At 39.7% G+C, this 25,464-nt stretch overlaps 1 protein-coding gene across 2 annotated transcripts in view; it reads left to right on the forward strand.

The window, feature by feature from the left end:
• Positions 1-3,835: 3,835 nt before the first annotated feature.
• LOC106611225 (neuronal PAS domain-containing protein 3) overlaps positions 3,836-25,464 on the forward strand; it is a 478,408-nt gene continuing 456,779 nt past the window's right edge. For both annotated transcript variants that reach the window (XM_014211204.2, XM_014211210.2), the window contains exon 1: positions 3,836-5,242. In XM_014211204.2, coding sequence (XP_014066679.2) covers positions 5,091-5,242 — 152 coding nt within the window. In that variant the 5' untranslated portion in view covers positions 3,836-5,090. The remainder of the gene's footprint in view (positions 5,243-25,464) is intronic.

The following is a 25,464-nucleotide window of genomic DNA, read 5'->3' on the forward strand; positions in this document are numbered from 1 at the left end:
CATCAGAAAGACAAGAAGGGAAATCATTTTTCTGTGTAGAAAGGGAGGGATCAAAGATTCCTGTTATTTAAATGTCACAGGGAAGGTTTTAGGGTGTGGTTGTACAGTTCTGAAAGTTTTCTCTGACAAACGAAGGATGACTCAAGGCAAAAAGGGTTTACATTGCAGTCTGATGTAAAACATTATAGTATTTTAGTAGCATTTACTACGTTTCCATCGTCGTTGATGGCCTTGTGCTTTTGAGAGCCTTCACGGTCCTCTATTACATTTCCAGAGATGGATAGAATCATTTCCTCGTCATCAAAATGCCAATGAACTTTAATCTGGACGAGGAAAAGAAAATTGTCGTAAGAAATGAAAACAGATTATTTTAAGTTTACTGTACTGTATGTGCTACATTATAGGCGTATGTGTAGCGAGGCCATTAGAGACCCCCCCCCCCCACCGTTGTTCACTATGACATTCAATGTGATCGATGACATTGGCACGCACACAAAATAACACAATATGCCATGTCAAAGTCATATACAGGTACTTAACAAAAAGTTGTACAATTAGAAAAGAGCCGTGAAAAGAAAGTAGTCAAAACAAAAGACAACCATGTGTCAGGTGATCATTGTGGTAGGCAGTGGCAGACTGCGTATGTGTGACTGTGAGTGAAAGGGCCCGGGCGATGACAGAGGTGCTGGCCCCATCAGTGGACCAGGGATTGTGCTGATTGTGTTCATGTAATTTAAGAGGTTTAGGTGATTGGATTTCAGACTGTCATCAAATCGCGTTAAGAAACAATTTGATATGGAATCGCATCTGAAAGGGCAGTGCGGGAGCTTTTAATCGAGGAAAAATAAAAACAACGATGTCATCTCCACTTGGACATATTGAAAGTCTTTACCTGAATGTCCCATCTGTAATTCCTCACAACAGTTAATTCATCATTTCTCCTGAGCCCCAAATCATCTTTAAAAGACAGGGAAGCAATATTTCATATTACATTAGGATGGTTGAGTAAAAGGTGAGTGTTTTCCTTGCTCTATGCCTCCCCGGCTCTGACCTGTCCATCAGATTGGACAATTAATGGTACAGTACGATCATAGGAACTCTGTCACCATACATCCTACATTTTCATGGAAGAATTCCCCTTACTGACATGTACAGTAAACATTATAGGACCGTTTCTTAAACAGAGATCAACAGTACTGGACCAAAAAGCACTTTGAATGGAGGATCTTCTTTGAGAATGCTTTTTAGTCCTGGACTATGCTTAATCTGTGTCTGGGAAAACTGGCCCTAGGTGAGTTTGAAAAAAACGGTGGTATAGCGCATAGTGAAAACATGTGAGAACTTGACTATTTGTGCTATTAAAACCATATATGCTACTATTGTACTTTAAATCCATTTTTAAGTTGGATTTCCCTTTAACACGTCTCGGACCAGAACCCAAACAGAGCTTTATCCTCTCTAAGACTTTACAAAATAAGTCACATCACAGACAAAATAGAGAAATTTATGAATCACTGCATATAAGACATGTATACAACTGCACTGTCATGTTTTTATTCTTCTTTTTTTTGTTGCTCTTCTCTCACATTTCATGTGTTTTATTTCTTAATTTATATTACTACCTCTATTGTGAATTGTTGGGAAAGAGCTTGCAAGTTAAGCATTCACTGCACTGTTTTACACCTGCTGTATTCTGTGCATGTGACAATACAACTTCAAACTTATAATACTCTGATCCTTGGTACTCACAAAAGAAAGATGAAATGATGATTCTGAGAAGCGTCTTCAATTATCAATTTCTGATGCAACACTGAATGATGATCTCTGGAATCACACTGTTAGCCTTCCATATGATAACACACTCATTCTGGAGGAGACATTCTAAAACAGTGTTATCAGATAGACAGTTCACTCTCTCATTCTGGAGGAGACATTCTAAAACAGTGTTATCAGATAGACAGTTCACTCTCTCATTCTGGAGGAGACATTCTAAAACAGTGTTATCAGATAGACAGTTCACTCTCTCATTCTGGAGGAGACATTCTAAAACAGTGTTATCAGATAGACAGTTCACTCTCTCATTCTGGAGGAGACATTCTAAAACAGTGTTATCAGATAGACAGTTCACTCTCTCATTCTGGAGGAGACATTCTAAAACAGTGTTATCAGATAGACAGTTCACTCTCTCATTCTGGAGGAGACATTCTAAAACAGTGTTATCAGATAGACAGTTCACTTTCTCATTCTGGAGGAGACATTCTTCAACAGTGTTATCAGATAGACAGTTCACTCTCTCATTCTGGAGGAGACATTCTAAAACAGTGTTATCAGATAGACAGTTCACTCTCTCATTCTGGAGGAGACATCCTAAAACAGTGTTATCAGATAGACAGTTCACTCTCTCATTCTGGAGGAGACATTCTAAAACAGTGTTATCAGATAGACAGTTCACTCTCTCATTCTGGAGGATACATTCTAAAACAGTGTTATCACATAGACAGTTCACTCTCTCATTCTGGAGGAGACATTCTAAAACAGTGTTTAGTTCCGATAAGGTAAATGACTCAGAAGTTCTGTAGAATGCCATGGTAAGATGTCTCCCCCATTCTCCATTCCTTAAGAGGAATGATTATACTTTCTGAAATCACGTGCATGATTACCCTATATGAATACTATTCAATTAAGCACAGTTAAATAGCTCAACCTCCTTAGCTACACTGTTCTATTCACTGTAAGGCAGCTTGTTACTTCAAGTACTTCAACATACCATTGATTATCATTATTTTCAGAGCGAGAGAGAGAGAGAGAAGCAGTTGCACCTGCCCCCGATCTGTCTCATGTACTTTAGCAAAGAACTGTAGACACATAAATGCAATACAGAGCCCTCCAAATAACTGAGCAGGTAAACAGCAGCAGAGATGGTTCATCTAATTGTATCAGGGGCCTGCGATGTCGGTTTAAAGCCTCCAGTGCAATTCATTTGATTTCATTACAGGGAAAATACAGCACAAGGTGGCTAGCAGTTTTCTGGACCTCATTCTTGGAGCAGTTTTATTAGACATGGTTAGAGAACCGATCCAATTTTAAGTCTCAGGTGAAGAGCTTTGGTTGTTTTTTATTGGTGTTTAATCATCTGGATTGGTCTATGTTTAGAGGATCATTTCATAAGAGTCTGCCATTTTCATAATCTAAAGGTATAGTTTTAGAGGCAAGATCAAAAATGTTTGAGTATAAAAGGACTGAATGCTCCTACTTTAAAGATTATAATTATTTTTGCAAAACCTTCATTAACATGGTATAACATGTTCATTAAGTATGCTTACGTTTCTGCCCTTCTGAGGGGAGAACATTGTTATCTAGATAAAATGTATAATGTGTTATGAAACCTTGAGTTGGTTTCTTCTTGAACCCTTCACTTCAAGCAAACATTGACTGAATCTTACAAATAAATATAAAGTAAATATGTTTTCATAGGCAAATTGTATATTATAAAATTAAGTTATATTCTATTCTACCTGTTCTGTGAGTAATTGGATCCAGTTTGTATTGGCTGCACTCTCTATCAAACACATAACTGTTTCCAGTGTCTTGGTGTGAGAGGGTTTGATAGCAGACCTATGTTAATTTTCTACTTTAGCCGCGTAATGAAAGGGTATATCCGTTTCAATGGAATCGATTTTAGCTGTCTCCCGGGCTGCAATGGGTTACTGCTCCTGCAGTATCCTTTGCGCGTTCTTGTCACGGTCTTTGATTGGCTGGAATGGTGCTGCGCGCGCTCCGTGGATCGCTTGCGCGAGGCAGTTAATCAGCAGCTGCTGAGGCCAAGTTCATCCGCTCACACGCGCTAGGAATGGCATTGCCACCAGATCAAACAACAGTGTCTATGGGAAAATTCACAAAGACAGCAACAAGCTTATTTACAAATGTTCTGCTGCACATTAGGGCGTAGCAAGTTGAGAGAACCTGTTCCGGAGACACCTCACACAAACAACAGCACATAGAGCACCTGTCAAGAGGAGAGGGTTTCAGTCCTTCAAAGAAAGATAAGAAAACATCACACTTCAATTGTTGGAGACAAACTGAGCGCTTCAGCGTTATTTTGAAGTTTTTCTGAGCGAATTTTTCACACTAGCCTATCATCACATCTCGGCATCCTTACAAATAGCATCGGTCCGGTTTTGGAATTGACGCTGTGCCAACAGTAGTGGAGGGCATAAAATACTGTAACTTTTTGCAATCCTCTAATCTAGGTTTAACGATTTGGTCAGCGACCTACTGCCAACTTCTGTGTTGCCTATAATGTAAGTGCAAATAGTTATCCATTTCAAAACTTGATCTTGAATTTTTTTGTTCGTAATAACACGTGGATTGGAATTTGGGGAAATGATGCTGTGCGCACGGAGAATGCAAACCGGTCGGAGATTGTGGCTTTAAGCCTTTTATTTTTCTAATCGTCTAAGCAAACCTTATGCTATTTGATTATCTTAAAGAGATAACATTTCAGTAAATTCAAAATAATGTTATTGGTGAGCTTTTTATGACAAGAAACCGGTTCCAAAGAAGCGCCTGAAATGTGTTATCCTGTTTAACTTTGTAGGTAAAAGTTCCTGACCGCCTGTCACTTCTTATATTTCAACTTGTAGATCACCAGTCATCAATAACCCTAATCAATGTTCCACTTTCACATAGAGAACATGCTAAAGTAAATGAATATATCTTATTTCTGAATAGTTCAGTAACATAAGGCTCGACTTTACAACCTTTTACGCGTAATGTTGCAATAGCTATTTGGCACAACAGAATTTACATTTTATCATTCTAGATAAAGAACAATATTCACTGATCTCCACTTTCTCCAACTACAAACCCGTGCGTAGAGGACGCGTTTCCTGCCCCGCACATCACCGGCATCAATGTCATTGCTAACCTCCTGAAAGCTGTAGAGAGAAATCAAGACGTAGAATGGCCGATGAGCTGGTAACCATCACTAATGGGATTGTGGTGTGACTTGTTCGGCTGGAGGGACGGCTGCTGCTATTCGTTGAAATATCTCCATAGACTCAGTGCGTGTTCAATCTACCAGAGCGGGGATGATCAGAATCTTCCCGGATTTCAGCGTTCAGGTGACGGCGGCAGGTGGAGGAGCCGGGGGAATGCCATCAGGTCACGCCATGGGGAGAGTCCCCGGTACAACTAACGGGAACCCGCAGAACGTCCAGGGGATCACCTCGTATCAACAAAGGTATGTTGACCACTGGGGAAATGTGTTTAGTTTTATTTTATTTCACCCATTCTTTCATTCAGACATGGCCACACAATAATAGACTTATAGAGATGATAGAGATATAGATTGATAGAGATAGATTATAGAGATATAAGTCACTAAACACTTTGGGTTGGTTTTGGACATGGTTACCACACAGAGGTGTCATGCTCATAGGGGGCACGTGCCCCCTGAGATTTGTCCTGTAAAAAAAATATATATTAAAAAAATACATTTTTAAATAGGTTCCCAATCTTCCAACCTCATAACTAGCTACCAAAAAGAAATTTCAGGCTATCAGTCAAGTTAGAGTAGCTAGCTCGTGTAACTATCTTAGTTGGCATGCCTGCTGGCAAGGTTGGTAGACTTAAGAAAAGCTAGCAATAACTAGTTGTGCTGAATAAGACTCACATGCCTTTCAATCTTTTACCCAGATTTTAGCAGAGATGCAGAGAAGCATACTTAGTTTCCTGAAAAAAATAACCATCTGTCAGGAGGATACAGACAGCTCAAGAGGTATACTTAGATATGAAGAAAAAAACATACTTTTTTTTTTACATAGAATTAAGCATAATGATTATGGCTCTAGATTGCAGGAAAACGCTGTTTCAGGTGTTTGAAAAATGATAAATTCTCCAATTTATGGACCAACCCCGAGCTCTGCTCACGTACTTTATGCCCCTTCAGATTTTTGGGGTGCATAACGACCCTGCTACCACGTTTATAACATATGGCATTATCAAGTTTCGCATCATGCTATTTATGCGATATAGGCCATATGGATGACAATAATTGGAGTGGAATTAGTTCAAATGGTGATTACCTGCGGAATGTAGTAAGAAAGTTACTTTACATGCTGTTGCATGTGGAATGTGACGCATAAAACAACACTTGGCTACACAGTCAACTTATTCTGAAAGATGACTTAAAGTAGGCTATCCATGACACCTTTATACCATTCAATAGACTATTTTACAATAAATAATTAGGGTAATCTATAGCCTTCACTGAACATTTTACTTGCTACTTGATCATGCATGGCTATAAAGCCTGTCAAAGATAATTAGGGTAATTATGTTATACACAGAGACTTAATGACTGGCAAAAGTTGCCACAATGACTTTAGAAACCAATGGTATTCGTGTTTAAATGCTTTTGCGATCCAGATTTAAAATCACACGTATTCTAGAGTGACTCATTATATTTTATAAAACATGTTGGGAAACCTATCTTGTTTCAGGTGAAAAATATATAGATTATAGCCTACATCTGCTCTCTGAAAGAGAAATGTTGAATGGAAACTAGTGGCATGAGACACCTGCTAAAATATAAACATAAAATATAAACATAACGTTTTTGGGAGGTTAAGTCACTGATGATAATCCATAGGAACTTTTTCTAAGGCAAGTTGTATTTTCTTTGATCATGTTATATAACAACAAAAAAACGTTTATAGGCTTAGTATTTTCAAAACAACTGTAGTCTATGTGTTCACATTTGGTTATTCAGGGTAAAGGCCTAGAATAAACCCACAACTTCCTGCTTTGCAGATATAACCATACAGTGAGTTGCCATAATGGTAATTAGTCTACAATATATATATATATATATATATATATATATATATATATATATATATATATATATATATATATATATATATATATATATATATAACCAACCAAATATATATATATATATATATTGTAGACTAATTACCATTATGGCAACTCACTGTATGGTTATATCTGCAAAGCAGGAAGTTGTGGGTTTATTCTAGGCCTTTTACCCTATATCAGCATATTAACTACCTGAAGTTTGTATTTAGCATCTGGTCAACACATTTTGACAAGTCAGTGACCTTAATTGTTCATTGATTGAAGACTAGTTTTGATCTGATGTGACACTCGAATGATAATGCATTTAAATGCAAATGATTGAACAATTAGGCTAATGTATGGCTAATTCATATGTTATAATACACTCTAATAGCATTTGCTTTTTAGATTAGACTAAAGTGAATCACACCCAGATAACTCTTAAATAATAGGCCTATTTAAAACAGATATACAGTAAATGTATGTGGATATCTTTTCATTTCAATTATGAATGTTGGAAGTTGTTAATAATATAGGCCTATAGTCCTCATACAATAAACACTTTTTTTTTAATCAACTATGAAATTGATACAACAAGTGGCATGTGTCCACTGTCTAATATATACATATTTGATAATGACAATTCTATTCAAATTTGTTTTATAAACACTTGAGCATTGGAAATAGTCACATCCAATATCTATCTGCAAGACTTATTATTATCAAAAACATTTAAATTTAGCCTAGTGAGAAAACATCATAGGCTAATGCATAAAATAATAGATGCGTCTTATAGCAGTTAAAAAAAGCACAGCCAAGTATATTTGCGTATCGCAACCTGTATAACGGAAAATGACAACTGTCTCCAACTACAACTGAGTGGCGTTGTTGCTCTGGCTGGAGAGAAGATGTGTCCTTTTTCTCATAGAGCGAGCCAGGAAAAGCTGGAAAATGAACAGACAAACAGACTTAGAAAAATCCTTTACGAAGCACCGGAGACAACGCGCTCTTGTGGAAAAATGTAATGAAACGATGTGCATAGAGTAGCCTAGCATTTCCACTGCTACAACCCGAGCCCCATGTATCAGGAGAGCAGCGGGATTTGAGAAGCGCATCCCCCGGTTTCCACTCACTCTTCTTGGCATGCCTTTCGAGCTCGGTCTCGGGGTTTTTTGCTCCTTTTTTCACGCTCATGAACGCCAATACACGGAGACAGGGGCACGGCTGGTCCACATCAGCGCTACAGCTTTGTTTAAATATACCTAGACTACATGAAGCATTGCTGTCAGGCGTCACGGCTTTATGTCAAAATAAATCTGAAGAAAAAAAAAGTAAGAAATCAAATAATTGTAGGAAGATGGCGCCCACCAAGCCTAGCATTCAGCAAGACCCTACAAGAAGAGAACGGTAACGCTTGGAGTGTTCTATTTATATATGTAAACGTTAACGCTTCTCGTTAGATGCTATTCGATTTTGAGTGGAGATGTCAGAAGTTCTATGTTGCCCTTTCCAGCAGGTGTGCGTCTGAGAATTGGGGACCTTGGCGTTCGGGTAACAGGTATAGCCTTGAGAAGGCGTATGTTATACGGAATAGAGGGCACACACACCGTCAGTGCATATCGTCTGCTAGAGCGCTTCCCTGCATTGCAGGCACTTTCGCATTGTTTCTGCTCTAAGCAAGGTTGTTTAGCGTCGTGAAACATGTGCATTCATCGATGACAATGCCGCTGTTTGTTTCTGTGTAGCTTGGAAGTGCTGCTTGCTAGGCCAGGCTGTGCTGTTCTGTGTGTATTGGTGAATCACTGCCTGCTGTTTTGCAGCGGGACACCAGTCAGTCTGAAGCTTGTGAGAGATAAATTAGCATACACCAGCAACCAGCTGTTGAGGAACTTTAAATGTAGCGCATGTCGGATCAGACATCACCCAGCATCTAATGGTTGTTGTAGACCTGTTGTAAAGGACAACACTTTGGCTTCAGCAGTCAATTGTATTATATGGTTTCATTTGCATCTTTTGAAAACAAGCAGGGGATTAGATGTAAATGAATAATGGTGTGTTGATACCTGAAGTTGAAAGTGTCTCTTGAAGGCGAGTAGGCAATTGTATTTTCACAAATAATAGAACAATTCTAAATATGGTATAGCTACATCCTTATGTTGTTTTTCTTCCACTACATCAAACAAGTTAGAATTAAGCTTTAGGATCTGAGTTTATTACAGATAATGACAACTTCATAACAGACAGTTTTATATCTATGTGTTATTGAATGCAGGGCTTGTGCTTTTATGGAATATAACAAACCAGCTACAATATATCAATGTGTATTGGGATGTAATCTGTTAAGACACATTGTATCTAACATAAGCTTGTGTTACATTTGAACATAAGCTTAATCAGGTAATGTTTGTATGTGTATGTCAGAAAAGCTAATATAGTGAAAACTTGACTTGGACCATTACTGTCAACACTTGCTATTGTGCATTATTATTATTCAATACTCATGTTGTTAATAATCCTAATGAAACATCTACTAACTGTCTGCTCTGAGTAAATGAAGGCCTGCGATTTCACTATTTCACAATTTCATTCAGCAAGTTTGCAATTGCAGCAGTATCCAGCCAGCTGCAGCAGGGAATGTTTATGCTAAATCAGTCTCTGGTAATCTCTCTAGCAGGAGCATATTTGTGTGCCATTCTGGGTTATATCTGAGAGATAGGAATCTTGAATATGGAATTAATTTAGAGGGGGAAACTTCATAGCCTGTGGATGAGTGCTTTCTTTATCACCGGTCTCCTATTGCCATTCTGCAGAGGTTAATCAGACTGTGATTTGTCATTCTGCTTCACTTGAGAGTTGAACTAAATAACACTTGAGTCTGAGAATTCTGATTGAAGGACTATGTGAATATATTTAATTTAATGCCCCTCTTAATAGCGTCCTGATGTTTGCCAGAGTGGGAGGTAGGTTGTTTATAGTTGATGCTGTCCTCAAGGTGGTGGAATCTGACTAATGCCAGCCTGACAGACTTGGGCAAACAACTCGCTGTCTGGATTAAGGAGAGAGAGAGTGAGAGAGAGAGAGACCCAGAAAACCTGAGCCTACGCCTTCACTATGGTGAATCACTAAAACAATACAGAAATACACTACAGAAAAAGAAGGAACAGCATGTCAGAAATCAACTCAATCTAATTGAAGAATCCATAGAATCTAGCCACTTCTAGGAAAATTGGAAAACTCTAAACAAACAACAACACGAAGAGTTATCTATCCAAAATGGAGATGTATGAATAAACCACTTCTCCAATTTTTTTGGCTCTATAACAAAGAACAAACAGCAAAACATATACATGATCAAATACAAATCTATACATGATCAAATGCAAATCTATTAAACTATTAACTAACTATTAAAGACTACCAGAAACCACTGGATTCTCCAATTACATTGAATGAACAAAATACAAACCCTCCAACCCAAAAAGGCCTGTGAGGTTGATGGTATCCTAAATTAAATGATAAAATATACAGAACACAATTTCCAATTGGCTATACTTAAACTCTTTAACATCATCCTCAGCTCTGGCATATTTCCCAATATTTGAAACAAGGACTGATCACCCCAATCCACAAAAGTGGAGACAAATTTGACCCCAATAACTACCGTGGGATATGCGTCAACAGCAACCGTACCGTACGACAGACCACGTATTCACCCTGCACACCCTAATTAACAAACAAACCAAAACAAAGACAAAGTCTTCTCATGCTTTGTTGATTTCCAAAAACTTTTCGAGTCAATTTGGCATGAGGGTCTGCTATACAAATTGATGGAAAGTGGTGTTGGGGAAAAAATATACAACATTATCAAATCCATGTACACAAACAACAAGTGTGCGGTTAAAATTGGCAAAAAACACACATTTCTTTCCACAGGGCCAGGGGGTGAGACAGGGATGTAGCTTAAGCCCCACCCTCTTCAACATATATATCAATGAATTGGCGAGGTCACTAGAACAGTCTGAAGCACCCGGCCTCACTCGAATCTGAAGTCAAATGCCTGCTGTTTGCTGATGATCTGATGCTGCTGTCCCCAACCGAGGAGGGCCTACAGCAGCACCTAGATCTTCTGCACAGATTCTGTCAGACCTGGGCCTTGACAGTTAATCTCAGTAAGACAGCAATAATGGTGTTCCAAAAAAGGTCCAGTTGCCAGGACCATGAATACAAAATCCATCTAGACACCGTTGCCCTAGAGCACACAAAAAACGATACATACCTCGGCCTAAACATTAGCACCACAGGTAACTTCCACAAAGCTGTGAACGATCTGAGAGACAAGGAAAGAAGGACCTTCTATGCCATCAAAGGAACATTAAATTTGACATACCAATTAGGATCTAGCTAAAAATACTTGAATCAGTTATAGAACCCATTGCTCTTTATGCTTGTGAGGTCTGGGGTCCGCTCACCAACCAAGAATTCACAAAATGGGACAAACACCAAATTGAGACTCTTCATGCAAAATTCTACAAAAATATCCTCCATGTACAACATAAAACACCAAATAATGCATACAGAGCAGAATTAGGCCATTACCCGCTAATTTTCAAAATCCAGAAAAGAGCTGTTAAATTCTACAACCACCTAAAAGGAAGCAATTCCTAAACCTTCCATAACAAAGCCATCACCTACAGAGAAATTAACCTGGAGAAGAGTCCCCTAAGCAAGCTGGTTCTGGTGCTCTTAGACCCAACCAAATCATGAAAACCAAAAAATGAGAGAGAGAGAGAGAGAGAGAGAGAGAGAGAGAAAGAGAGAGAGAGACAGTGTTGGCTTGAATTCACACACAACAGAGTAACTAACCACAAAGTTGGCTTGATTTCACAAAACAATTCCCCCTCTGGGCAAACAAAAGTGCTAATTTGTTCTATTTCCTGTTCTGTTCACATTCAGAATATTTACAGAACAGAATTAAGAATTAGTATAACTAAGATCGCTATAGTCTGGAGAATGTGGAGGTGAGCAATGTGATGGTGTAGTTGCTGTGAAGACAATGTATTAGGCTATGTTTAGGTAAAAATTATGCCACATTCTACTTTGTTTTCATGGAATTATAGAGTGAGCTTGGCATTTTTTGCTTGTGGTCTCAAATATTAAAGCATTGCATTTTGTTCCTCGCTAGGAAATTATTTCAGTACATAATTATTGTTTACAATGACAGAGGTATACCTTGCTGTGATTTTCACTTGTCGTAAACAACTTGAACCAAGCAGCAGTGTACAGACAGTATAGTATAATGGTAACATTTTTTACTCTTAAAACCATTTTCACTTCAAATGAAATACTAGATACATATTAGATGAAACTGCCAATCTTTTGTGGGAAGGAGTGCTTTGGACCAAAGCAAATGTTCAAGGAAACAGCCAGTCAGCAAAATACAGTAATGTGTTATTATCAGAGAACACTGAGAGAGGATATTAAATCTCATAGTTACAGCCCGAAGTTGGGATGGACCTTATTAAAAAAATGTACCTGTTCACCTCACAGCCCTCCTTATTGGTTCTTTTCACAACGATGGTGATGGTCAGTGTGTTTTTTTTTTTCAGCAGCGATGGTAGAGGTAGTGGGGAGTGTGGGCTTCCTGGGGGATTTTTAGTTTGTTGAACAACTGTGATAAGGTTTTAAAGGACATTCTACTCCAAGATGCTTGAAAGTTAAATTATGTTCTCTTCCTTTGAAACTCAGAAAATCGAGGACAGTTACATTTTATCTCTTGATCTCAATGACATTGCCAGCCAATTCTATATTAACTCCAAAAATGATATAGCTAGCCTAACGTTAGTGAATTTTAGCTAACACATACATCTATTAATAGGGTTGGCTACACTTCCTGGATTACAAGCTAGCTAGATAGTTACCTTGGAGGTTTCTCTGTCAATCCGATGAGAATCTGAGAAAGATATGTAACTTGTTGTAACTTGTTACTCAGATCTTCAAAGCGTGTCTTTGCCGAGCTGCTAAATGAATGTAGGGGAAACACTGATGATTTTGCACTACATAGGGTGTGTTGCTGTAAAACCATGGTACAGAGGACACACTATCCAATCCTCTCGATTGGATGTTGCACTGTAAGAGAACAGAGGTGTATAACCCATAACCCATTATATGTGTTTATTTATCACAATTAGGATTGACTTCCTGTGTGTGTTTCCCTCTCTGGCTGCACACATGTGGTCGCCGGCACTGTGATGCGATGCAAGTGGGGTGTTGATTATCGTTGTTCTCCTCCTCTTTTCTCCTCTGTGCGTGTATGTGTGTGTGTGTCCACCACTGCACTGTTACTGTCAAGGTCAGAGTATGGAGCGAGAGAGACCTAAAGAGTATACATCCTGGGCATAAGGTATAATAACGTTGCAGCCATCGAGTTCTACTATAGCTATTTCTGCATTAAAGTACAACAAGGCTTGTCTAGAGAGAGAGATGTTGCTAGTGTTTTATTACCCGTTTCATGATGCTGCTCATCTAACACTTCTTGATCATATTGTATTGTTCTTGCTGTGTAGATTTCAGTCGTGGTTGACTGGCTGCCGTTTGTACCATCTATAGATTGCAGCAACTGTATAGTAGTAGTAGACGGCTCAGAGCTCAGTGAAAAGCACCGTTAAGGACTATTCTCTCTGCTTATCCATGCCTAGTACTATAAATATGTAACACATGTGTTATAACACCCTTATTAATGAACTCAGTGATATTTATCCAACATAGATATTCTCATACACATACAGTGAGTAGTGCACTATTGTATATAGCTCTGTTCACCCTATTATTGCTCCCTGGAAATTCCATGGCAATGCACAGTCAGGCACACAGAAATTGCATAGTGTATTTGAATAGAATGGCTGTGCTATATCCACTCTCTCTCCAACTCACCTCACTATACTGGAGGGAAAGGAATCACTACAGGTCTGCTGACAGGGCAGCTTTCTCAGGTGCCTGTCCTTCAGCACCTAGCTAGTTCAATTACCAAGTAGGATTGTTTAGATAGACAAGGACTCGCTCCCTCTCTCGCTCCCTCTTTCTCTCTCTCTCTCTCTCTCTCTCTCTCTCTCTCTCTCTCTCTCTCTCTCTCTCTCTTTCGTCCTCCATCTATTTGTAAGAGAATGACTGTTCCGTCCTGTTCTCCCTGCTGGTTCCCTTTGGGGAAAAACCATTCTCTGTATTCATCACAATCACTAAGCAGCGGCTTGACTTACAATATTTAATGCTTTGTTTACACACCAAAGTCACGACTTTTAATATTCGCAGGTGACTTGGAAATTGCCACGTGAGCGCAGGCACGGCACACTGCTATCGTTTAATGCCTGTCCTCAGCAGAGAAGAGACCTGCGTTTAGTGTCTGTGCTTCCAGACAGATGTTGAGCATGTTGATTTCCATCTGGTGCTTTAGTTAAGGTACTCTGCTCTCTTCTAAAGCTACCAGCAAAACCTGCCCCCTACTCACGCTCTGATTTGATTTGATTTGATTTCACAGTCTACCGCTGTAAACCTACACTCCTAACCTGCATCTCATCATACTGTAGTAGTCTACAAATGGGAAATTGTATCTCCAATTTTCCTCTGTGTGCTACTGCAGAATCTCTTCTTCTCTTCCTCTTTCCTCCTCTATGACGGCCAGATTTGTAACCAACGCTTTGAACAATAATGTCTCCATACGTCTCCATGCCATAACTTTGATCTGTTGGAGCAACTAACGGACATTAAGCCCCGATAATTTTCTCCCCTGATCGTCCCCGTCTCCCCGGCTCTGACCACAGGCACCTGCAGGGCTCTCCTTGATGATCAAGGGACTCTCTGTAAAATTGCGATTGATTATTCAGTTTAGTGTGAGAGAGGCAGAGCAGGGGGTAGGAACCCAACCAGATTAACTGCCCTAGCTCAGTCTGCTGCTATAGTTCCAATGACATGTTACAGACCTTGACCTGGAATAAAGGGATTCCTACTATGGGGAATCGCTGGGTAGCTGGGTAGCCTACCCAACCTGGTTGTCCGCCCGTCCGTCTATCTGTCTTGTGAAGTAGCAGTAACCCCTAGCCTAGTCTCGCGAAGCCATACCTCAAAATCACGTTGTTGTCAAGCCTTTTTTAGGTTTCCTGGTTCTCGACGAAGGTTACCCCTAGACAACCACTCCCACAAAGGAGCTGTGGATCTGTAGATATTCCTAGTGAAACATTCCTTAAGGAGAAGGCCTTGTGCTGGGTTTTACTTGGTGGCACTTGGATGTGATTGTAGTGCAGTCTTGTTTAAAGGAATGTAATTTGAATCCAGCGTTCCAACACATACACAGTTCCACACAGAACACTGCACATAGATGCGGTAAAGAGGTCAATCAAACTCAACCAAAACAATGGAATTGCCATGGAAACGTGTGGGGGAAAGGGCCGTGGGGAAAGACCCTGAGTCTCCTCATTGCCCCCCAGTAAAATGATTCTACATTTAGGATATTGTTTATATGTGTATTTCATACTATGTTGAGGTAAAAACCAGAGTATAATTGTATTATTATGAAACTTTATTTAAACAGGGGAAAAGAGCTGAGACAGTCTCTTTTACAGTTGTGCCCTGTGATGAATAAGAATTTAAAATCAAACAAAATTAAAACATATAAAAAGTACATGATGGAGATTAAAAATATATTAAAAAATTACTTATATAAGAAAAACACACATTACAAAAAGAAATCACAGTTTATAATAAAAAGTTCATGTAATGTGCATTTAAACTGTCTTACAGGCACCAAAACATCTAACTGGAGTTCTCTCTGCAATTCATTCCATGAGTGCGGAGCATGATATTCAAATGCCGTTTTGCCTAACTCAGAGTGAATCTGGGGTATCTCTAGCACTAGCATGTCCTGTGATCGAGTCTGATAAATACTGTTTGACCACTGGATTTTTGAGTTGAGATAATTAGTACGTTTCTGTAAGACAGCGTTATAGACAAATATCAACCAGTGTCTGGCCCTTCTAAAAGTCAGGGAGTCCCAGCCAACCGAAATGTACAAAAGGCAATGATGTGTGCAAACATTTGCACCAGTAACAAAGCACAATGCTGCATGATACACTGCATACCATTTCTTCAGTACTGATGCTGATCCAAGCATATATAAAACATCACCATAATCAAGCGCTGACATAAAAGTGGCCACAATTTCCTTTCTTTTTTATAAAAAAATAAAATTCTCAATTTCAGCTTCTTTACCAACTCAGTTATATGAGTTTTAAAAGAGAGATTATCATTTAACCAAATTACAAGGTATTTACAGGTGGAAACACGTTCCAAAAGAGAGCCATCATGGGTAGCAATGATCACATTTTCCAATTGTATACCTTTGGATCGTGAATACCATATGCAAATACCATATGCTGAATTTAGCACCAGCCTAAGATTTACAAGTGCATCTTGAAGCAATTGAAAGTCAGACTGCAGCAATGTAAATGCTTGACCGAGTGATGGGGCTTTTGAATATAGCACTGCCATCAGTATAGAAATGAAAGTTGCATTTTTTTCACTGAGTTACAGATATCATTTATGTATATAGTGAATAATAAAGGACTAAAATCGAACCTTGTGGGACTCCTTTGTGAACAGTGACAAAATCTGATTTTACGCCATCTGCAATAATAGCCTGAGATCTATCACTGAGATAATTCTGAAACCACAAACATGTATCTGAGGCCAACCCCAATGAGGTCAGTCTCTCAGGCAGTAGAGAATGATCAACTGTATTGGTCGATTGATTATAAAAATAAATAAAAAAATAAAGATTAAATGAAATGTATGCATTCACTACTGTAAGTCGCTCTGGATAAGAGCTTCTGCTAAATGACTAAAAATGTAAATGTAAATGTATTGAAAGCCTTCGACAGTCAACAAACAAAGCAACACAGTTCAACTTCTTATCCAAGGCTCTTACGATACCATTTACAGTGAGGGAAAAAAGTATTTGATCCCCTGCTGATGTTATACGTTTGCCCACTGACAAAGAAATGATCAGTCTATAATTTTAATGGTAGGTTTATTTGAACAGTGAGAGACAGAATAACAACAAAAAAATCCAGAAAAACACGTCAAAAATGTTATAAATTCTGTATACCCACTAGAGGTCGACCGATTATGATTTTTCAGCGCCAATAACGATTATTGGAGGACCAAAAAAAGCCGATTTCAATATATACAGTTGAAGTTGGAAGTTTACATACACCTTAGCCAAATACATTTAAACTCAGTTTTTCACAATTCCTGACATTTAATCCTAGTAAAAATTCCCTGTCTTAGGTCAGTTAGGATCACCACTTTATTTTAAGAACGTGAAATGTCAGAATAATAGTAGCGAGAATGATATATTTAAGCTTTTATTTCTTCATCACATTCCCAGTGGGTCAGACGTTTACATACACTCCATTTGGAAGACCCATTTACGACCAAGTGTGATGATCGTCGTAATGAGGAGACCAAGGTGCAGCGTGGTGAGTGCTCATGATAAATTTATTTTAACTCAGAACACTAAATCAAAACAATAAACAACAGAAAACGAACGTCACGTTCTGCAGGCTAAACTGAGCTGTACAAAAACAAGATCCCACAACTGAAGGAGGGAAAAAGGGCTGCCTAAGTATGATTCCCAATCAGAGACAACGATAGACAGCTGCCTCTGATTAGGAACCATACTGGCCAAACAACAAAGAAATAGAAAACATAGAATCGAACATAGAACTACAAATCTCGAATGCCCACCCAAATCACACCGTGACCTAACCAAAATAGAGAAACAGAACGTCTCTCTGAGGTCAGGGCGTGACACCAAGCTTTAACTTCCTGACTAATGTCTTGAGATGTTGCTTCAATATATCCACATAATTTTCCATCCTCATGATGCCATCTATTTTGTGAAGTGGACCAGTCCCTCCTGCAGTAAAGCACCCCCACAACATGCTGCTGCTACCCCCGTGCTTCACGGTTGGGATGGTGTTCTTCGGCTTGCAAGCATCCCCCTTTTTCCTCCAAACATATCAATGGTCATTATGGCCAAACAGTTATATTTTTGTTTCATCAGACCAGAGGACTCCATGTGCAGTTGCAAACCGTAGTCTGGCTTTTTTATGGCGGTTTTGGAGAAGTGGCTTCTTCCTTGCTGAGCGGCCTTTCAGGTTATGTCGATATAGGACTTGTTTTACTGTGGATATAGATACTTTTGTACCTGTTTCCTCCAGCATCTTCACAAGGTCCTTTGCTTTTGTTCTGGGATTGATTTGCACTTTTCACACCAAAGTACATTCATCTCTAGGAGACAGAGCATGTCTCCTTCCTGAGCGGTATGACGGCTGCATGGTCCCATGGTGTTTATACTTGCGTACTATTGTTTGTACAGTTGAACGTGGTACCTTCAGGCGTTTGGAAATTGCTCCCAAGGATGAACCAGACTTGTGGAGCTCTACAATTCTTTTTCTGAGATCTTGGCTGATTTCTTTTGATTTTCCTATGATGTCAAGCAAAGAGGCACTGAGTTTGAAGGTAGGACTTGGAATACATCCACAGGTACTCCTCCAATTGACAAAAATGATATCAATTAGCCTATCAGAAGCTTCTACAGTGCGTTATAAGTGAAATAATCTGTCAGAAAACAATTGTTGGAAAAATTACTTGTGTCATGCACAAAGTAGATGTCCTGACCAAAACTATAGTTTGTTAACAAGAAATTTGTGGAGTGGTTGAAAAACAAGTTTTAATGACTCCAACCTAAGTGTATGTAAAGTTCCGACTTCAACTGTATATTTGTAATAATAACAATTACAACAATACTGAATGAACAATGAACCCTTTTATTTTGACTTAATACAAGACATAAATCAAATCAATTTAGTCTCAAATAAATAATGAAAGATGTTCAATTTGGTTTAAATAATGCAAAAAAACAGTGTTGGAGAAGAAAGTAGAAGTGCAATATGTGCCACGTAAAAAAGCTAACGTTTAAGTTCCTTGCTCAGAACATGAGAACATATGAAAGCTGGTGGTTCCTTTTAACATGAGTTCAATATTCCCAGTTAAGAAGTTTGAGGTTGCAGTTATTATAGGAATTATAGGACAATTTCTCTCTATACCATTTGTATTTCATATACCTTTGACTATTGGATGTTCTTATAGGCACTATAGTATTGCCAGCCTAATCTCGGGAGTTGATAGGCATGAAGTCATAAACAGCGCTGTGCTTCAAGCATTGCTTAGAGCTGCTGGCAAATGCAGGAAAGTGCTGTTTGAATGAACGTTAACGAGCCTGCTGCTGCCTACCACCGCTCAGTCAGACTGCTCTATCAAATATCAAATCATAGACTTAATTATAATATAATAAACACACAGAAATACGAGCCTTAGGTCATTAATATGGTCAAATCCGGAAACTATAATTTTGAAAACAAAATGTTTATTCTTTCAGTGAAATACGGAACCGTTCCATATTTTATCAAACGGGTGGCATCCCTAAGTCTTAATATTGCTGTTACATTGCACAACCTTCAATATTATGTCATAATTATGTAAAATTCTGGCAAATTAGTTACGGTCTTTGTTAGGAAGAAATAGTCTTCACACAGTTCGCAACGAGCCAGGCGGCCCAAACTGCTGCATAAACCCGGACAGTGCTTGCACTGAACGCAAGAGAAGTGACACAATTTCCCTAGTTAATATTGCCTGCTAACATGAATTTATTTTAACTAAATATGCAGGTTTCAAAAAAATATGCTTGTGTATTGGTTTTAAGAAAGGCATTGATGTTTATGGTTAGGTACATTGGTGCAACGATCGTGCTTTTTTCGCGAATGTGCTTTTGTTAAATCATCACCCGTTTGGCGAAGTTGAAGTAGGCTTTGATTCGATGATAAATTAACAGGCACCGCATTGATTATTTGCAACGCAGAACAAGCTAATTAAACTAGTAATATCATCAACCATGTGTAGTTAACTAGTGATTATGTTAAGATTGATTGTTTTTTATAAGATAAGTTTAATGCCAGCTAGCAACTTACCTTGGCTCCTTGCAGCCACCAGGTCCTTTTGATGCTGCACTCGCGTAACAGGTGGTCAGCCTGCCACGCAGTCTCCTCAGCCATGCCGATTAATCGGTCAACCTCTAATACCCACCCTACCTTGTCACAACACAACTGATTGGCTCAAACGCATTAAGAAGGAAAGAAATTCCACAAATTAATTTCAACAATGCACACCTGTTAATTGAAATGCATTTCAGGTGACTACCTCATGAAGCTTGTTGAGAGAATGCCAAGAGTGTGCAAAGCTGTCATCAAGGCAAAGGGTGGCTATTTTGATGAATCGCAAATATAAAATATGTATTTTTTTTCTTATGTCTTTTACCCCTTTTTCTCGACAATTTTGTGGTATCCAATTGGTAGTTACAGTCTTGTCTCGTTGCTGCAACTCCCATACGGATTTGGGAGAGGCGAAGGTCGAGAGCCGTGTGTCCTCCAAAACACAACCCAACCAAGCCGCACTGCTTCTTGACACAATACCCACTTAACCCGGAAGCCAGCCGCACCAATGTGTCAGAGGAAACACCGTGCACCTGGCGCCCTGGTCAGTGTGCACTGCACCCGGCCCGCCACAGGAGTCACTAGTGCGCGATGGGACAAGGACATCCCTGCCGGCCAAACCCTCCCCTAACCCGGACGACGCTGGGCTAATTGTGCACCGCCCCATGGGTCTCCTGGTCGCGACCGGCTGCGACAGAGCCTGGACTCAAACCAAGAATCTCTAGTGGCACTCGGTAGGCCTATATTTAGATTTGTTTAACAATTGTTTGGTTACTACGTGATTCCATATGTGTTATTTCATAGTTTTGATGCCTTCACTATTATTCTACAATGTAGAGAATAGTAAAAAATAAATAAAAACCCTGGAATAAGTAGTTGTGTCCAAACTTTTGACTGCTACTGTATATTTTTTATAAATATATATACTGAACAAAAATATAAACGCAACATTCAACAATTTCAAAGATTTTACTGAGTTCAAGGTCATATGAGGAAATCGGTCAATTTAAATACATTAATTAGGCCCTAATCTATGGATTTCACAAGACTGGGAATACAGATACCTAAAAAAAAGATATGGGCCTCACAATGGGCTTCAGGATCTCGATGCGGGATTTTCGTGCATTGAAATTGCTATTGATAAAATGCAATTGTGTTCATTCTTCGTAGCTTATGCCTGCCCATACCATAACCCCACCGCCACCATGGGACACTCTGTTCACAACGTTGACATCAGCAAACTGTTCACCCACACAAATTCTCCAAAAAACGACGTTGGAGGCGATTTATGGTAGAGAAATCATCATTCAATTATTTGGCAACAGATCTGGTGGACATTACTGCAGTCAGCATGCCAATTTCACACTCGTTCAACTCTTGAGACATCTGTGGCTTTGTGTGACAAAACTGCACATTTTAGAGTGGCATTTTATTGTTTGTGCACAAAATTTGAGAGAAATAATCTTTTTGTGCATATGGAACATTTCTGGGATATTTTATATCAGCTCATGAAACATGGGACCAACACTTTACATGTTGCGTTTATATTTTTGTTCAGTGTATATTATTTTAAATATATGAATATATTTTCCTTTATTATTTTTCCCTAACCCTACCACCCCTCCCATAATTTGAGTAAACTAATGGACAACAACACCAACACCATACCCAAACCGGATGGGCGCATGCGCCATCGTGCGCAAATAGATTTTGTCCCCCCACACCAAACGCGATCACGACAAGTATCAAAACAAACTCTGAACCAATTATACAAATTTGGGGACAGGTTGAAAAGAATTAAACATTTGTGGCATTTTAGCTAGCTAGCTTGCTGTTGCTAGCTAATTTGTCCTAATTAGCTAGCTTGCTGTTGCTAGCTCATTTGTCCTGGGATATAAATGTTGAGTTGTTATTTTACCTGAAATGCACAAGATCCTCTACTCCGATAATTAATCCACACATAAAACGGTCAACCAAATCGTTTCTAGTCATCTCTCCTCCTTCCAGGCTTTTTCTTCTTTGGACTTTATATGGTGATTGGCATCTAACTTTCATAGGTGTATTACCTCGATCGACCGACCTCAGTTCATCTTTCAATCACCCACGTGGGTATAACCAATGAGGAGATGGCACGTGGGTATCTGCTTCTATAAACCAATGAAGAGATGGGAGAGGCAGGACTTGCACCGCGTTCAGTGTCACAAATAGAACTGACTTCTATTTTAGCGCCATCTGCATCACAGATGCTTTTTGGCGTGCGCGAGCAGTGTGGATGCAATGATTGAATAACATGTATGTGTAAATTTATTTTGCAACGCTCGCGCACGCGAAGTGACCGGTGTGGTCAACATGTTAGGCTTCTTCTTCCAGCTCATACATACTATATATATATATACACTGCTCAAAAAAATAAAGGGAACACTTAAACAACACATCCTAGATCTGAATTAAATAAATAATCTTATTAAACACTTTTTTCTTTACATAGTTAAATGTGCTGACAACAAAATCACACAAAAATTATCAATGGAAATCCAATTTATCAACCCATGGAGGTCTGGATTTGGAGTCACTCAAAATTAAAGTGGAAAAACACACTACAGGCTGATCCAACTTTGATGTAATGTCCTTAAAACAAGTCAAAATGAGGCTCAGTAGTGTGTGTGGCCTCCACGTGCCTGTATGACCTCCCTACAACGCCTGGGCATGCTCCTGATGAGGTGGTGGATGGTGTCCTGACCTGGACTAAAGCATCCGCCAACTCCTGGACAGTCTGTGGTGCAACGTGGCATTGGTGGATGGAGCGAGACATGATGTCCCAGATGTTGGATTCAGGTCTGGGGAACGGACGGGCCAGTCCATAGCATCAATGCCTTCCTCTTGCAGGAACTGCTGACACACTCCAGCCACATGAGGTCTAGCATTGTCTTGCATTAGGAGGAACCCAGGGCCAACAGCACCAGCATATGGTCTCACAAGGGGTCTGAGGATCTCATCTCGGTACCTAATGGCAGTCAGGCTACCTCTGGCGAGCACATGGAGGGCTGTGCGGCCCCCCAAAGAAATGCCACCCCACACCATGACTGACCCACCGCCAAACCGGTCATGCTGGAGGATGTTGCAGGCAGCAGAACGTTCTCCACGGTGTCTCCAGACTCTGTCACGTCTGTCACATGTGCTCAGTGTGAACCTGCTTTCATCTGTGAAGAGCATAGGGCGCCAGTGGCGAATTTGCCAATCTTGGTGTTCTCTGGCAAATGCCAAACGTCCTGCACGGTGTTGGGCTGTAAGCACAACCCCCACCTGTGGATGTCGGGCCCTCATACCACCCTCATGGAGTCTGTTTCTGACTGTTTGAGCAGACACATGCACATTTGTGGCCTGCTGGTGGTCATTTTGCAGGGCTCTGGCAGTGCTCCTCCTGCTCCTCCATGCACAAAGGCGGAGGTAGCGGTCCTGCTGCTGGGTTGTTGCCCTCCTACGGCCTCCTCCACGTCTCCTGATGTACTGGCCTGTCTCCTGGTAGCGCCTCCATGCTCTGGACACTACGCTGACAGACACAGCAAACCTTCTTGCCACAGCTTGCATTGATGTGCCATCCTGGATGAGCTCCACTACCTGAGCCACTTGTGTGGGTTGTAGACTCCGTCTCATGCTACCACTAGAGTGAAAGTACCGCCAGCATTCAAAAGTGACCAAAACATCAGCCAGGAAGCATAGGAACTGAGAAGTGGTCTGTGGTCACCCCCTGCAGAACCACTCCTTTATTGGGGGTGTCTTGCTTATTGCCTATAATTTCCACCTGTTGTCTATTCCATTTGCACAACAGCATGTGACATTTATTGTCAATCAGTGTTGCTTCCTAAGTGGACAGTTTGCTTTCACAGAAGTGTGATTGACTTGGAGTTACATTGTGTTGTTTAAGTGTTCCTTTTATTTTTTTGAGCAGTATATATTGTACGGACAGTATATTTTACAATAGTTATCTTTTGTTTGTTTTTAGTCCCATCCTTCAGTTACCTCCACCCCTCCCATCTATCTCTGAAGACCATCCAATTCTATTTGCCATATATTTTTCAACTGTGCTGCGATGTTTCACAAAAGTTCTGAACCTATCAGTGGTGGTCAGAGCCGTTTAAGATGAGGTAGGATGATTTTTCTTTCATGAGCATGGCCTTATTTCTATTACAACATATTGAATGACTGTCATTCATTTTCCATTCACCCAGTTCAATGTAACAGCAATAGGTTTAGGCTACTACTAAATTTTCCCTATACCAATTATGAGGTTGCTACAACTAGCCTATGAATGAAAGTTTACAACGTAGGTGCATACAGGTCGAGAGACAAATTTGAGGTGACAGACAGTGACACATGGACAAACAGTGGCATTCAATACTGCCTTCCTCACTCTTGCCTGCATCTAGCTGATAATCATTAGTCCAACAGTTGCAAACGAGAGTTTCTATTGGACAAATTCAGGTATGTTTATGATCATTTTGTTCCATTTGCTTCAGTTTCAGAAACGTTTTTCAACGGAATCGGTGGAATGAATACACCCCTGATCACACATCAACACTGTTCACTTTCATAGCAGCCACGTTGTATTCCTTCTCCCATCTATACGCTCTCCTTTTCACACCTTTCCAAGCCAAACCGCTACACACAGCCTACATTCATTGTCACCATATTAGCTAAAGTAACGTCATAGTCAGCATAGCTAATAGAACTAACACACTAGTAAACCCGCTACAATCATGCAGTAACGTTACAGTGCACAGTCAGTAAGCAGTTACACCGGCGGGCCCATGTAGCAATAAATTACTAAAACCAAAAGCTTACCTTGACTTGGAAGAGTTCCAGTGTTCTGTTGGAAAGTCATAGCCAGCTTGCTACTGTAACATAGCATCCCTCTGTTTGAGCAGGGTGTTTCAGTAGGCTAAACTAACTAGCTGTATTTGCTAGCTAATTAAGTGAAAGTGAAAAAAAATGACAATCTCTCTATTTCTCTCTTGCTTCTCCTTCATTTTGGAAGAAATACATTTGTTCAAAACTGTTCAACTATTATATTTCTCTCTGTTTGAGTCACCTACTCATCACATTGTATGCACTGCAGTGCTAGCTAGCTGTAGTTAATTCTTTCAGTACTAGATTAATTCTCTGATCCTTTGATTGGGAAGACAAAATGTCAGTTCATGCTGCAAGAGCTCTGATAGGTTGGAGGACGTTGCCATAATTACTGTGTAAGTCTATGGAAGGGGGTGAGAACCATGAGCCTCCTAGGTTTTGTATTGAAGTCAATGTACCCAGAGGAGGACGGAAGCTAGCTGTCCTCTGGCTACACCATGGTGCTACCCTACACAGTGCTGTTGAGGATATTGTAGACTGTCTTTTCAAAATAGTGTGTTTTAATAAATTTTTTGGGGACCTGATTATATTTACTATAGTTTTATCCAAAAATGTGAACTTTTAAAATATTTATTTTTTAAAGAAATTTTATGAG

This window comes from Salmo salar, chromosome ssa09, assembly GCF_905237065.1.
Source record: "Salmo salar chromosome ssa09, Ssal_v3.1, whole genome shotgun sequence".
NCBI lineage: Eukaryota > Metazoa > Chordata > Actinopteri > Salmoniformes > Salmonidae > Salmo > Salmo salar.